We start from the raw sequence: 16,190 nt of genomic DNA on the forward strand, positions 1-16,190 counted from the left end.
CCTTTCTGGAGACTCTAGGAGAATCTGTTATTTGCTCTTTTCAGTTTCTATAAATAAAATCTATGGTTGAATTCATTTTTCTAATTTATTACTTGAGTTCATTACTTGAATTCATTTTCCCAATTCAGTACTACTTACTGGTGTCTGAATTATGTCACACGAACGTATTTTCCCAACTGAAAAGTCTAGTCTTTCTAGTTATTTATTTATCCATTCTGATCAATATGCAGGTGTTCACTGAAACTCCTCCATGTGCCAGGCGCTCTGCTTGGCTCTGGAGATATAGTGGTAAACTTGACATAGTCCCTTCCCTCACGGAGCTTACAGTCTAGTCTAGTAGGGCTGTCAGCACATAGTAAACAAAGTGGATATGACTAACTGGGAGTCAAACTGCTATAAATCATGGAAGAATCTGCAAAATTTTCCTTATTTTTATTTCCCCCAGTGTATGATTACTTCATTGGTTCAGAGTTCTTTTCAACTACTTCAAAATGATTTGATGACATAAAATTGAAATATAACCTTGGCTACTATTTACAATATTGACTAATGTTTTTTGGCTTGTTTGAAGTATGTAATCTGAAGTTTAGGTTGCTTTATTTAATTTATTTTTTTTTTGAATTTTATTTTATTTATTTCTTTATACAGCAGGTTCTTATTAGTTATCTATTTTATACATATTAGTATATATATGTCAATCCCAGTCTCCCAATTCATCACACCACCACCCACCAACACCCACCACTTACCCCCTTTGGTGTCCATACATTTGTTCTCTACATCTGTGTCTCAATTTCCGGCCTGCAAACTCGTACACCTGTACCATTTTTCTAGGTTCCACATATATGTGTTAATATACAATACTTGTTTTTCTCTTTCTGACTTACTTCACTCTGTAGGACAGTCTCTAGATCCATCCACATCTCTACAAATGATCCAATTTTGTTCCTTTTTATGGCTGAGTAATATTCCATTGTATATATGTACCACATCTTCTTTATCCATTCATCTGTCGATGGGCATTTAGGTTGCTTCCATGACCTGGCTATTGTAAATAGTGCTGCAATGAACATTGGGGTGCATGTGTCTTTTTGAATTATGGTTTTTCTTAAGGTATATGCCCAGTAGTGGGATTGCTGGATCATGTGGTAATTCTATTTTTAGTTTTTTAAGGAACCTCCATACTGTTCTCCATAGTGGCTGTATCAGTTTACATTCCCACCAACAGTGCAAGAGGGTTCCCTTTTCTCCACACCCTCTCCAGCATTTGTTGTTTATAGATTTTCTGATGATGCCTTTTCTAACTGTTGTGAGGTGATACCTCATTGTCATTTTGATTTGCATTTCTCTAATAATTAGTGATGTTGAGCAGCTTTTCATGTACTTCTTAGCCATCTGTATGTCTTCTTTGGAGAAATGTCTATTTAGGTCTTCTGCCCATTTTTGGATTGGGTTGTTTGTTTTTTTGTTATTGAGCTGCATGAGCTGCTTGTAAATTTTGGAGATTAATCCTTTGTCCGTTGATTCATTTGTAAATATGTTCTCCCATTCTGAGGGTTATCTTTTCAGCTTGTTTGCAGTTTCCTTTACTTTGCAAAAGCTTTTAAGTTTCTTTAGGTCCCATTTGTTTATTTTTGTTTTTATATCCATTACTCTAGGAGGTGGATCAAAAAAGATCTTGCTGTGATTTATGTCAAAGAGTGTTCTTCCTGTGTTTTCCTCTAAGAGTTTTATAGTGTCTGGTCTTACATTTAGGTCTCTAATCCATTAGGCTGCTTTATGAGATGAGTTTTAAAATAGGCATTATCATTTTTAAGCTTTTCCAAATATTTAATGTAGTGAAGTTACAGATGTTGATTTTTGCAAATAAAGTTTCCAATAACTATTTCTTATATATAACGTTCTTTAAAATATTTCTAATTAAGGAAAGCCTGGGGGCTTCCCTGGTGATGCAGTGGTTGAGAATCTGCCTTCTAATGCAGGGGACACGGGTTCGATCCCTAGTCCGGGAAGATACCACATGCCGTGGAGCAAGTAAGCCCGTGCGCCACAACTACTGAGCCTGTGCTCTAGAGCCCGTGAGCTACAACTGCTGAGCCCGCGTGCCGCAACTACTGAAGCCCGTGCTCCACAACGAGAGAAGCCACCGCAATGTGAAGCCCGCAATGAAGTGTAGCCCTCGCTCACCGCAACTAGAGAAAGCCCGTGTTCAGCAACGAAGACCCAGCACAGCCAAAAATAAATAAATAAAATAATAAATTTATTTAAAAAAAAAAAAAAAAAAGGAAAGCCTGACACTAATTTTCATGTTTTTCCTCTTAGGAATGTTTTAAAGGAAGCTGGGCTACTCACAAGTTACTACATAAGAAAGCAAGTAAGTAAAGTCACACATCTCTATACCATTTTTCTTAGAAGTGGCTTTGTGTAGAAGACAAGAATTCTTCCAGCTCTGAAAGCGTATATTTGAGTGTTCTGACAGTATAATCCCAAAAGCTAGAATTAGGACATTTTTTGTTCTTTGTGGTATGTAATCATTTAAATAAAACGTGGCTAATATCTCTGTTAATCTTGTTTCACATATGTAACATGAAAACATGAGATGGCTGCCACGAGTGGGATCTGGCTTGAGCAGTACCAGAGGACGTCCTAAACTTTTGGCATCTGGCACCCTCTTTCCTTTGCTAGAAGCGTTTCTGTGTTGTAGGCAAGGGCGCACGAGCTATCTGGCTTCATTTAATCAAATCGCTTTTGTTCTTGTTTAGTTTCAATTTCAGTTGCTTTGTCTAACTCAAAATTATATCGCTTTGTTTTTTGGGTGTTTTAATGTTATTACTTACAGTCTAATGTTTAATTTTCCTTTTTGAGACACCACAAAGTGAAACTATTGGCTGCTTTTTAGCTATTGCTGTCAACCACACTGATCTATTGCTGATTCGAATGGTCTTTCCTGCTTTCGCGACTCATCCTATAAATTCAAGCCGTTAGTGTGGCTAGCTCACGACAACTCGTCACAATTACTTGAAAATTGAAAAGGGCTTTTTTTCTTATAGCATTGCCATCCTTATGGGTGGATTGGCAGATAGTACATGGTTCTTGGTATAAGGTTTTCTTTCAACTTACTGATCTTGGTATTTTTAGTTCATCTACTTTATATATTTTTAAGGAATTTGCTGATTTAATAAAGTTTGGTAGATTGTTTTATATGTGTATATACCTTAAAAATCTCATTGAGGTCAGTTTAACTACCATTTCAAGGAAAAGGAAATAAAAATTTAAAAAGACATATATTCTGTGGTTGTATATAGCGAAGTCTACATTTAATGGAAATGCTAGGCTATTGTGGGAGGAAATGTGGTTAGAGATGAGGAAAAATGATGTGAATAAATGAGTTTAAAAAGCATAAATGACAGGATTTGCTACCTCCAAAGTATAGAGATAGGTTTAAATATGCCATTTTATTTTAGTCACTTATACTTTAAATACTGTATATCAAATGTGCTAGGTATTTTTAGAGCTCTTTGAGCCAGTTATTAACATTTTATATTCAGGAACTTAAAGCACAGGGAACTGAAGAATTGAGGTGAAAGAGTATGTTACTAAAAGAACTTGGGGCTTCCCTGGTGGTGCAGTGGTTAAGAATCTGCCTGCCAATGCAGGGGACACGGGTTCGAGCCCTGGTCTGGGAACATCCCACGTGCCACAGAGCAGCTAAGCCCGTGTGCCACAACTACTGAGCCTGTGCTCTAGAGCCCGCAAGCCACAACTGCTGAGCCCACGTACCACACTACTGAAGCCTGTGTGCCTAGAGCCTGTGCTCCGCAACAAGAGAAGCCACTGCAATGAGAAGCCCATGCACCGCAATGAAGAGTAGCTCCCACTTGAGGCAACTAGAGAAAGCCCACGTGTAGCAACGAAGACCCAATGCAGCCATAAAGAAAGAAAGAAAGAAAGAATGGGTCTCTACTGCAAGTGTTTGCCAACTCATTGAAGTGTGCTTGTTTCTTCAATATTGGGTTTCTAAGGATAGAGCTATTTCATTATGACTTACACTGCAAGAGAATTAAACAGCTCGTGTTTCCTAAGTAGTTGTTACTGCATTGGACTAAGACGGTTTGTGTTTTACTTATACCTCTAGAGTTTAGTATGGTGCCATGTTTCAGATTGTGCCCTCTTGGATCTTAGGGGATGATTTCTTCAGTGGGTGAGCTTAATATTCTTGATCACTTTGGGCTGTGTTAGGTAGAGTCAGCCCTCAGCTGCCAGCCCTGTGTCTTTCATGCCCTAATAAATTGACCCCAACTCCCATTGTGGATGACAGTCCTAGAGGAGGGAATGGTGTGGGGAAAGGTGATCTCCAGGGCTAAGAAGAGTATTGAGAAAGGGATTAGGGGAAAAGAATGTTGGGCTGGGAAGGAACCAGGGCATCTTAAAAGATAGCACCTCATTCCAAGAAATAATAGTGAACTAATGTAGCACACAGTTCATGTGAACTGATCTCTAATTAAAGATGACTGATTTATATTTATGTTCATGAGGGATATTGGTCTGTAATTTGCTTTTAATGTCTTTGACTGGATCTGGCATTAGAGTAATCCTGGACTCACAGAATGGGAAACATTTCCTCCGCTTCTATTTTCTGGAAGAGGTTGTGTAGAATTGGTATTTTTTCTTCTGTAAATGTTTGGTAGAATTCACCAGTGAAATCATTTGGACCTGGAGTTTTCTTGGTTGCAGAAGCTAATCAGGCCTTAGGAATATTTCAAGTGTGAGTTAAATGACTCAAGAGCAGAATTTACGTTTTATGTGTCATAGTAAAGAAGACCAGTTAGATTGTCAAGCCCTTAAATGCATGTAATGCTGATGCTTGGGTGCATATTTCTTACACATATCTACTGCCAGAGTTTACACAGTACCATTGCCTTTGATCTGTAAAAGTTGTAGCACTTCACATCTCAATACTATATTATTCTACACTTTTTACACTCACCACTGATATACTCAGTGTGTTTCTTTGCCTCCCATTTTCCTAAAGTAAAAGGTGGACATGGTTGACAAGTATCTTTTGAATAGCCAAAGATATGATATAAAAACTCATTAAAAAAAAAACCACACGAAAGAAAAACCTTTGTGGGATTTCCTGGCAGTCCAGTGGTTAGGACTTGGCGCTTTCACTGCCGTGGACCGGATTCAATCCCTGGTCAGGGAAATAAGATCCTACAAGCCGCGCAGCGTGGCCAAAAAAAAAAAACCACCACAACTCTAAATAATACTTTTTATTCTACTCTTCTACCCTTACAAATTAGTGTGCTTGAGTTTTGGATTGCGGAGGGAAGGTACTAGATAATATTTCAGAACTGGTTCCACCAAGCTTTGTGAGCACGGATTACTTTAAGCCTCACTTCCAAACGGCCGAAATCATGCATTTATTGTGAGTGTTAAATAAACAAATCTATGTAAAGTGCTTGGCGTGTGTACAGTGCATAGTAAGTGCTCAGTAGCCATTTAATAATCACCTCAGGGAGAACTGAGTCAAGATTGTGATCAGAAAATTCTGTTCCAGGCAAAGCTTAGATATGGGCAGTTCTTTTGTGGCAGCTGAGGCTACCTGCACAAAACCTTTTAAAGAGGAAAGAAAGAAAGGTGTGCTGTACTTGGTACCTGATCTTGCACATATCAGGTACTCTTTGACACCACCTGCAGCTTACCTGGCCCTGTTACATTGTGATGTTTGAAAGACAGCTTACAAATGTTTGTTTATGCTGTCCTATGCTTTCACGGTCATTTGAAAAAGACCTGTTAGTATGCAATTTTGTTACCGACCCCCAGTCCAATTCATATTTATTAGGTTTCTATTACGTATGTGTCTGGGACTTAGGGGCTTAGATCAATTGATCCGTAAATAGTTTACATTAAGTAAAACTTACTTCGGAAGAGAAACTTTCCCTAAGTAAATGATACCTAGATACTAGAAAAGAGCTTGCCATATTTCATTCTTATTTAGATATCTTTTGGGTTATATTATTTGTTGGAGGTCTGCTTTCAATTCTCTTGAAACTCGATTGTGGAAGGTTCAGAATCCAGAGCAGTAGGAAGCTCTGAAAGATTTTACATCCTTCGTTTTCCCTGCGCCCTCCCTTGGATTATGTTAAAGCAAAAAGCCTGTATCTTGATTGCTGTTCTGTCCTGTTTCTGGTGAACATTATTCTTGAAGTTCATGATTCAGACAGAAGCACTTGATGCAATCACAGCTAAAGCAGGTGTAAGTTGGCCTGCATTTTAAACTATTTTCTATCATGTTTGACCCTAGTGGCGGTGAATGGAGTCCATTTCTGTCATGGAATGAGAAACAGCTTCGTGTGAATGTTAATGTCAATAGGAAAACTTTCCTGAATTTCATAGGGGAGAAAGATATCTAAAATTTAGCAGTGTAGTAGAGCTTTCCTTTCTCTTTTTCTATTCCTTTACTTTTTTTTCTTTTGGCTGCGCCATGTGGCATGAGGGAATCTTATTAGTTCCCCGACCAGGGTTTGAACCCATGCCCCCTGATTGGGAGTTCAGAGTCTTAACCACTGGACCACCAGGGAAGTCCCCTATATTCCTTTACTTGATATGTAATATTATAATTGTATTTTCTTCCAAAATAATGTGAATGGATTGGTTGTATTTTTGCATTCTTTTCAATTGCCCCTCAAGGGCCTTTCAATCCCAAGTTGACCACATGCTCTTTGGAGAGAGTACTGGACTGGGAAGCAGCATTTCCACATTTCTGTGCCCATGTGAACCACATTGCCTCAGTTTCCTCATGTGTAAAATGAGAAAATGAGATTAGATTGTCTTTTTCTTGTTGTTGATAACTTTAGTCACCATGCTGTACTTTATATCCCCTGGACTTATTTATCATATGACTGGAATTTTGTACCTTTTGATCACCTTCACCCATTTCACCATTCCTCTTTAGCTTAAGATGATATAATTCCATCTGTCCAAAATCAATTTTAAATAGATTGCTTAAAGGGGGGAGTTTTTTCCTTGTACACTTCTAAAATTATTTGAAGCTTGCCTTTTAAAACCTGTGATAGCATTACAATAATCAGGAAAACGCTGGTGTGCATTGGGAGGTGTATAGGCTGCTACTTGGTGTAGGAGGGATTTGAATTCCTGCTATTTAAAGTCTTAGGTTAGTAGTTTTATTTTGGTTTTTGGATAAGAACTGCAGTTAATGTGCTCAGATACCATCAAGGGTAGGTTCTGTGTGAAGATTTTTAGGTGTATTTCAGTAAATACAACATTATATATTATTAACTAACCTGGTAGTAAGGTGTGTGTTTGATTCTTAATTTTTCTAATGAATTTTCAGTAACTTTCAATTGATTGTTCCCTCCCCTTATCTTTGCCTTTTCCTACTTCCTTCTATTATCTACTTCTTTCTGTTACCTCCTTCCTGAAAAAAGGCAAATGATACTCATAAACTTTTCTAAGCAACTTAAAATGTTGACTTGAAAGTCATTCATCAGCTAAGTGAGAAGTTTTTGTTTTTTACTTTAAATTTGCTTTGGGATTATTTAGAATATGTTCTTTTAGTAAAAGCACAGAATCCATTTGTAATATCTGCTCTCAGTTGGGAAGTTTTCCCCAGGCTCAAATTTTGTATTTCAAAAAACAGGCTTCCTATAAATTGACATTGTAGAGAGAATACATTTAGTATTTACCTGAGAAAAGGAGTTCAGCTATGAGCTGTTCCTATTCAACATTGTGTAAAAAATGAGAATGTGTTTAGTTTGGGCTTTTTCTCCCAAGACACTTAGATCTTTGAGGAGTCAAAGGGCTGTGGACATGGCAAGAAAGCGGTAGCTTTGGTGACTTAGCTTAGGGTAGAAGTTTGCTGGATTTTGTGCCTGGGCTCTTTGGTTTGGCTTTCAAATAGTGATAGTTAAAGTATGCTGCTGCTCAGTAGCTTGATCACTGAGGCGTTTCTTTCTCTCGTTCATCTGTCCATCTTCCAGAAGATGAAAAGGCCAAGCGAGAATCTGTGTCTCCCTGGACTGTGGAAGGTGATATCAACACTGACCCATGGGCAGGTTATCGATATACTGGTAAACTCAGACCACATTATCCACTGGTGAGTAAATAAGGTAATAAAAATTTAACGTTCTTTTAAACCAATTTTCATAATTTTCACTTTCCTAAAAATGAATTCCAATTATGAATCATGTGATCAGGATTAAGTTTACATTCTAGCTTTTTAACTTTTATGGTACATTATTTAGAAGTTAGTCGGGATAATTGGCAATCATGGATGAAGTAGAAAAATTTTAGATGAAGGATTCTTTAATATTTAAAAAAGAATGAGGTAGAATAGATATTTTTAGGCCAACATAATGGTAGTGTATATTACTACTTCTCCAAAATTTTTTCAGTGTGATATTCTTCTACCTTAAGTTTTTTTGTTTTTTTTTTTGCGGTACGCGGGCCTCTCACTGTTGTGGCCTCTCCCGTTGTGGAGCACAGGCTCCAGACGCGCAGGCTCAGCGGCCATGGCTCACGGGTCCAGCCGCTCCGCGGCATGTGGGATCTTCCTCAACCGGGGCACGAACCCGTGTCCCCTGCATCGGCAGGCAGATTCCCAACCACTGCGCCACCAGGGAAGTCCTACCTTAAGTTTGATATGGCTTTTCTGCCACTCCTGTTCCTTCCTGCGTTCTTGGCAGACTGACTTCAGAGTCTTAACCTAGGAATTGACTTAAGTTGAAATTTATTTGTCATTCTCAAATACTTAAATTCTTTTGACTGTTGTTTTCTTTTTATAAAAGAGATACATCTTTAATTTTTAAAATTTGGCAAAATATCAAAAATATAAGAAAGTTTAATTGTAGCTCCCAGAGATAATGTCCAGGAACATATTGGTGTACATTTACTTTGAGACATCATTTTGTTACTGATCGTGGTTCACCAATTTGTTTGGGACAACACGGGCACCTTCCTTGTCTGCGTGTAATCTTAAATCTTTAATGGCTTCTGTCACTCTCCCCATTCCTTACATATCCTGGGAAAGGGGGTGGCATTAGCACTAGGCTCGATCTTCACAAAACAGATATGTTGTGATATTTAAGATGTCATTTAAAACTTTTCATTTAAGTCAGCGGTCCCCAGCCTTTTTGGCACCAGGGACTGGTTTCATGGAAGACAGTTTTTCCATGGTACGGGGTCTGGGGGTGGTTCAGGCGCTTCTGTGAGTGATGGGGAGCGGCAGGTGAAGCTTCACCGCTCACCTCCTGCTGTGCAGTACGGGTCTGTGGCCAGGTGTTGGGGACCCCTGATTTAAATGAAATGAATGAACTTTTGAATTTGGTGTTTATTCCCCCACTTTTATTTTCTTTGTTAGTAGATTTTAATAATGATAGTTACTTTCTTGTTTGAATCGGATCCATCTAACCTCTTTGTTTTTTTCAGATGCCAACAAGGCCAGTGCCAAGTTATATTCAAAGACCAGATTATGCTGATCACCCTTTAGGTAAATTCTGCTATGCTGTTTCTTCATATTTCAATTTGTGGGCTTGATGACTACTACAGAGGAAAAGAGTGCTTTTTTAGTAGAAAAGTTTCAGTGCTGGATTTCTAATAAATGTAAATATGTTTTTTCAAGGCACACTAGAACATTTGAGAGAATTAAAGATTCTTTCCTCTCATTAGAAATCTAATCAGTTCTGAAAACATTGTTTATGTGGCTGTTAAAGGCTACATTCAACATAATATTGTATTTTGTGTTGTTATATCAAATTCTAGATTTTAAAAAAAGTTTTGATTTTAGCATGTTCTCCAACCTTAATTAAATAATATCCATTTAGGGAAAAACAGATGGTGGAGGCCTTGAATGCATGCCTAACTAAAGACTGGACTGTAGCGGTAATAGAAATAGTAGTAATGGTGATGATAATAGTAGTAATGGTGATGCTGATGATTCTATAACTGATATTTTTTCATAACTGTGTGTCAGGCACTGTGCCAACCTCTTTACATGTATTACTCCATTTAATACTTTCAACACTCCTGAGGTGGGTTCTATTGTCTTTTCCCTTTATGGTTAATGATAGTGAGACATGCAGAGAAGATAGGTACTTTACAGCATAGGCTAAAGTTGGATTATGTGAAATTACTGAGTTTGCTTGTCAAAAATGGTTGAATGTGGTTTAATCTACTGAGCTAAGCTACCTTTGCTTTTTTCTTGAAGAAAAATAGGTAACTGTATTAAGTCCTTACGAATGTAATTTGAAAATTTAGTTAAACTCCACTATTTCAGATAAATTGAAGGAAAAGAGTCTGAATGATAGAATACTGTTGAGGATGTATAATTTAATTACACTGTATTTAATATTCTTGAACATAGTTTTAAATTGTATTTTTAAAGAGTACATAGATAAGGTAAATTTTAATAGGATAAAATGTTGCACAGTGAAAAGTGAGTACTTTTCCCCGGAAGTAATCACTATTAATGATTTCTTGTAGAACTTTTCAGAGATATTTGTTGTGTGTACACACATTAACACCCCCCCACCCAATTATACACAAAACGAACAAACTATATACACCTTTTCACCTTGCTCTGTTATATTTTATGTTGTAAATATTCCATATAATCCGATATAAAACCGTTTCTTTCTTTTTAATGACTGAAGTATTCCATTATGTGGACATGTTATAATTTATTAAATCAGACTCCTACTAATGTATGTTTAGATTATTTCCAGGTTTTTACCTCTAACAATTTGACTGCAGGAACTGTTCTTATAATTACATATTTGTGCACATGTTGAGAGTATTTCTGTAGGTTAATTGCCTAAAGTGAAATAGCTAAATCACAGGATACATGCATTTTTAAAAATTTTGAGAGGTATTACAAATCTCAGAGATTTTTTTTGCCAGATAAAAACATATGAGAGTTGCTTTCCCTGTATCTTTTTTTCTTTTTTAAGTAAATTTATTTATTTTTGGCTACATTGGGTCTTCGTTGCTGCACACGGGCTTTCTCTAGTTGCTGTGAGCAGGGGCTACTCTTCATTGCAGTGCGTGGGCTTCTCATTGCGGTGGCTTCTGTTGCGGAGCACAGGCTCTAGGCACGTGGGTTTCAGTAGTTGTGGCACGCGGGCTCAGTAGTTGTGGCTCGCGGGCTTTAGAGCGCAGCTTCAGTAGTTGTGGCACATGGGCTTAGTTGCTCCCTGGCATGTGGATCTTCACAGACCAGGGCTCAAACCCATGTCCCCTGCATTGGCAGGCGGATTTTTAACCACTGAGCCACCTGGGAAGTGGCTTAGAATGTTATCAAGTTTTGCGATCTGTGCTAATTTGAAAGATGAAAGATGGTATTTTGCAGTTTTTTTAATTTGCATTTTTAAGTTACGAGTAAGGTTGAGCATCTCTATATTTTTAAAAATCATTTGTATTTTTTTTCCTTTTGAACTGTCTATTCATATCCTTAGACATTTTTCCCCCCCAGTTAGATAACTTAGTTTTTTCCATACTGACTTATAAATGCTTTTTCTATATTAAGGAAAATAATCTCTTGATGTATGTACTATAAAATGTTTTCTCCCAACCAAGCAGTTATATTTTTGTCTTTGTAACATTACGTTTATGACAAACTTTCAACATTCTTCTGTAGTAAAATTTATCAGTGTTTTCTTATAAGGTGCCTATGGCTTTATGACCTAGAAAGACCTTTTGGGTTCAGAGATTATAAAAAATATTTTCCCATGTTTTTTTCTATTTCTATGGTTTTACTCTTCTTGTGTGTGTGATAAAATTTTTGGTCCATCTGAAACTTATTTATCTTTAGGAGTTAAGTAGGGATGCAACTTAATTTTTTTCCCAGCAGAATATCTGGTTGTCGCATCACGAGTTATTTTTAAAAATTAGTCTTTTTCTTACTGATTTAAAATGCAACCTGTATCACTATATTAAATCTTCACGTCTTTAGGTTTTTGGATTCTGTTCTATTTCATTAACCCATCTGTCTAATCATATGCCATTGCCAAACTCTCAATTATTACAGCTATATCATGTTTAATACTTGATAGGCCTTGTTGCCCCCGCCTTTCCTCTTTTTCAGAATTTTCCTGGCTATTCTTGTATGTTTGTTTTTCCATGTGAAATTTAGAATCAGCTTGTCTGGCTCCCAAAATGTCCTGTTGCCATTTTTTATTGGGATAGTATTAAATTTATAGACTAATTTTGGAAGAATTGACACCTTTACAATATTGAGTCTTCCTATCCAAGAACAGGGTATGTTTTTCTTTCCTTCATTAGGCCTTTTAATGTTAAGTTATTCCTGGATACTTTATCTTTTTAAGTTATTCTTGTGCATATAGTATCTTCTATATTTTTTGCTTGTTTGTATATGGGAAAGTTATTGATTTTTATGTATTTTTCTTATCTGCCAACTTGCCGAATTCTTATTTCTAGTCATTTACCAGGTATTCCCTTGTTATAGGAATATATAATCTCTGAAATTGATAAGGACTTTTTCCTTTTCTTTCTAATTTTATATGTCTTGTTTCTTTCTCTCATTTAATACATCTGCTAGTATTGTCAGAACAGTGCTAAAAATACTAGTGCTGATAGTGGGCATTCCATGATGTTGGTTCTTGGCTTGAGATTTATATTTATCATGTAAAAGTGGTAGCTGGCTATGTCATCAGAATTATCTTTCTAGATGATCATTTATTTTTCATTACTTAATCTGTGGCTATGATGAGTTATATTAATAGTTTAATATTGAACTATCCTTGCCTTTCCAATATGGATCTCACTGAAGTCATGGTGTACTATGTTTTTTGGATTCTGTTTGATAATATTTTATTTGGTATTGTTATATCAGCATTTATAAAAAGAGTAGTTTATGGTTATATTCTTTTTGTCAGATTTTGAAATAATTATTATACTGGCTTTAATGCTTTTAAATGTATGAATAACTTCAATTAAGCTAATTTTATTAGGGAAAATTCTTAGGGCAGTATTTTTCAAACTTTTTTGACTGTGACCCAGAGAACTGTATTTTATAACATGATCTGTGTATATGTGTGTGTGTATAAATTAACAGTCAAACATTTTACAACAGCACTTACTTGCTTACTTACTTACCCTGTATGATATAGTCTATTATTTTCTATTCCATTTATTTACTATAAAAAAATATTAGTCATAGCCCACTAATAGCCGCTAAAGGGTCACAAGCTGCTGTTTAAAAAACACTGACTTAGGTTCCAGTTTCAAAAAATAAATGAATGTAATTAATTTATCAGTTGTTGATAATATACTTGCTTCATGAGATGGTGATCATGAAAACAGTTAGAAATTGTATGGTGCTCTTCAAATGTGAATCATTTACTGACCTTATTAACACACTCCCTGTCAAATAATAAGTACTCCATCTTGAATGATTTCTCATAGATTTGGAAATTTGTTCTTTAAAATTGTTCTTTCAGTTTGTGTAGCAAATTTCATGTTGAAAGTATTTTTTCAGAAAACCTGACCTGGACCCTCCCATATTATGAAATACCATTGTGTGAAATAGTGAGACCTGACTATTATTATATCATCAAGGGAATAATTATGCTAATACATACTACATCTTTTTGTTCATTTTGGTTTTACTTACTGATTTTCTTTACCAGGAATGTCTGAATCTGAGCAGGCTCTTAAAGGTACTTCTCAAATTAAGTTACTCTCATCTGAAGATATAGAAGGGATGCGACTCGTATGTAGGGTAAGAGTTTTTTCTCCCCCCAAGGGATAGAACATGTTTAAGTAGTTATAACACATGAAGTCAATGATTTGCTCATTTATAAAGGTAGCAAATGTTACATAGTAAAACTGTGACTAGCCATATTTACTTTATTTTTAAATTTATTTACTTTTTGAAGTATAGTTGATTTACAATGTTGTGTTAATTTCTGCTGTACAGCAAAGTGACTCAGTTATACATACATTCTTTTTTATATTCTTTTCCATTATGGTTTATTCCAGGATATTAAATATAGTTCCCTGTGCTGTACAGTAGGACCTTGTTGTTTATCCATTCTACGTGTAATAGTTATTTTCTGTGGTTCTTTGAGGAAAATCATTCATCTCTTCTTTTATTTCCCTCCCTTCCCTTCCCCATTGTAGAATTGTGAGAAGCCTCAAACTTCATCAGTTCATTATTGTTTAGATTACTTAGGATGTACATTTTCACATAGAAATCAGTCAGACGTACTTATTAAGCTATTTTCTAGTTAGCCCAATTGTATTTATATGTTTACACACACATGCATACACTTTTATTAATGGGTGTTAGAAATACATACAAATGGTTGTAAAATGAAAATTCAGGATTATAATATGCAAGGTGAGGTTCGTCTTATCAATATCCTACAAAATCTATTAGTCCAAACAGTACAGATTTCTATTTCTATTTCTATTTCATTTCTTCTTGAATGTGTGAAGTGTTTCTCTTACAGCTTGCCAGAGAAGTACTGGACATTGCTGCTAATATGATTAAACCAGGTGTAACTACTGAAGAAATAGATCATGCTGTACACTTAGTAAGAATTTTAATTTTATGCTTTGAAAAAATTTTTCATACTGTTATATGTTTTAGACTTCTAAGAATTAAGTAAAACTAAGTTCTGAATATCTACACTTGGCTAATTTGAAAGCAAAGTTTTCACTTTGTTTCAAATATAGAAAGTATTCAACAGTCATTATTCCCGTCTTTAAGTATCTGTGATATTGGGGTCTGAGGTAAGCTTGAAATACCTTGTTTCTGAAACCTCACATTTCATAACATTTTAGTTTAGCTTTTATAAGATGATTAGCTTATTAGCGCTTTAAGTAACGCATGCTACCACATGCATCAAATAATTTGAAATAAAAAAGAATATAACTTCTGAAACTAGATTAGTAGGAAAAAATCTTCCTTTTTATATCTGTAATAACAAGGCCACGAACAGACCAGATACATGTTTGTAGTAAATATGGTATAGGTATACTTTTAAAATAAAGATTGCTTATCCACCAAAGAGAGACCTTAAAACCCTTTAGTAAATAAATATTCATGATCATAAAAAAAAACAAAAAAAAATACCCTACAGTAGATGAGTACAACATATGATATGATTAGATTGTTCACAGTAGAAGAGCAATAATTAGTTAATAAATCACATGGAAAACTAATTAAACCTGCTCTGGTAATCAAACAAATGCAAGTCATAAAGGCCTACTAAATTAGTAAGTATTTTAAAGATGTTTATGTCCATTGCCTACGAGAAGATGGTGAAATTGGTACTCCTTTGCCTGGTGGTGGTATTGTAAATTGGAGCTATCCTTTTGGAAGAAAATTTGACAGTGTCTTGAGCTATAAAAATGTTTAGAACTTTTTTTATTTGGAATTTTATAAATCCTGATTTTTGGGTATTGTTCCATGTTATAAAGTATAGTTGACCCTTGAACAACACAGGTTTGAACTGCATGGATCTTTTTTTTTTTTTTAGTATTTATTTATTTGGTTGCACCAGGTCTTAGTTGCAGTGGGCTCCTTAGTTGCAGTTCCAGGGCTCCTTAGTTGCTGCTCACCAGCTCCTTAGTTGTGGCAGGTGAGCTCCTTAGTTGTGGCATGTATGTGGGATCTAGTTCCCTGACCAGGGATCGAGCCTGGGCTGCCTACATTGGGAGTGTAGAGTCTTATCCACTGTGCCACCAGGGAAGTCCCTGCATGGATCTTCTCATGTGTGAATTTTTTTCAATAAATATATATATCTACTGTAAATGTATTTTCTCTTCCTTTCGATTTTTTAAAATTTAATTAAAAATTAAAAAAAATTCTTTGGCCTCACCACGTAGCATTCTTTTTTTTCTTATGATTTTTAGAATAGTATTTTCTTTTCTCTAGCTTACTTTATTGTAAGAGTACAGTATATAATACAAAGAATTATATAATATAAAGAATACAGTATATAACACATACAAAATATGTGTTAAACTGTCTGTATTAGTAAGGTCAACAGTAGGGTATTAGTAAAGTTTTGGGGAAGTCAAGTTATATGTGGAATTTGGACTGCGCAGGGGGTCAGTGCCCCTCTCCCTCCTCCTCCCCCCTCCCCCACCCCCTGTGGCCCCAGGTTGTTCAAGTGTCAGCTGTATGTGGTATGCATTAATAG

General features: G+C 35.9%; 1 protein-coding gene across 1 annotated transcript in view; it reads left to right on the forward strand.

Moving 5' to 3' along the window:
• Window positions 1–16,190, forward strand: part of METAP1 (methionyl aminopeptidase 1) — a 64,864-nt gene that overhangs the window by 31,621 nt on the left and 17,053 nt on the right. Inside the window, exons 2-6 of the mRNA XM_060115284.1 lie at window positions 2,323–2,374; window positions 8,004–8,119; window positions 9,451–9,511; window positions 13,668–13,759; window positions 14,493–14,576. Coding sequence (XP_059971267.1) covers window positions 2,323–2,374; window positions 8,004–8,119; window positions 9,451–9,511; window positions 13,668–13,759; window positions 14,493–14,576 — 405 coding nt within the window. The remainder of the gene's footprint in view (window positions 1–2,322; window positions 2,375–8,003; window positions 8,120–9,450; window positions 9,512–13,667; window positions 13,760–14,492; window positions 14,577–16,190) is intronic.

The sequence above is a fragment of the Mesoplodon densirostris genome, chromosome 1 (genome assembly GCF_025265405.1).
Source record: "Mesoplodon densirostris isolate mMesDen1 chromosome 1, mMesDen1 primary haplotype, whole genome shotgun sequence".
Lineage (NCBI taxonomy): Eukaryota > Metazoa > Chordata > Mammalia > Artiodactyla > Ziphiidae > Mesoplodon > Mesoplodon densirostris.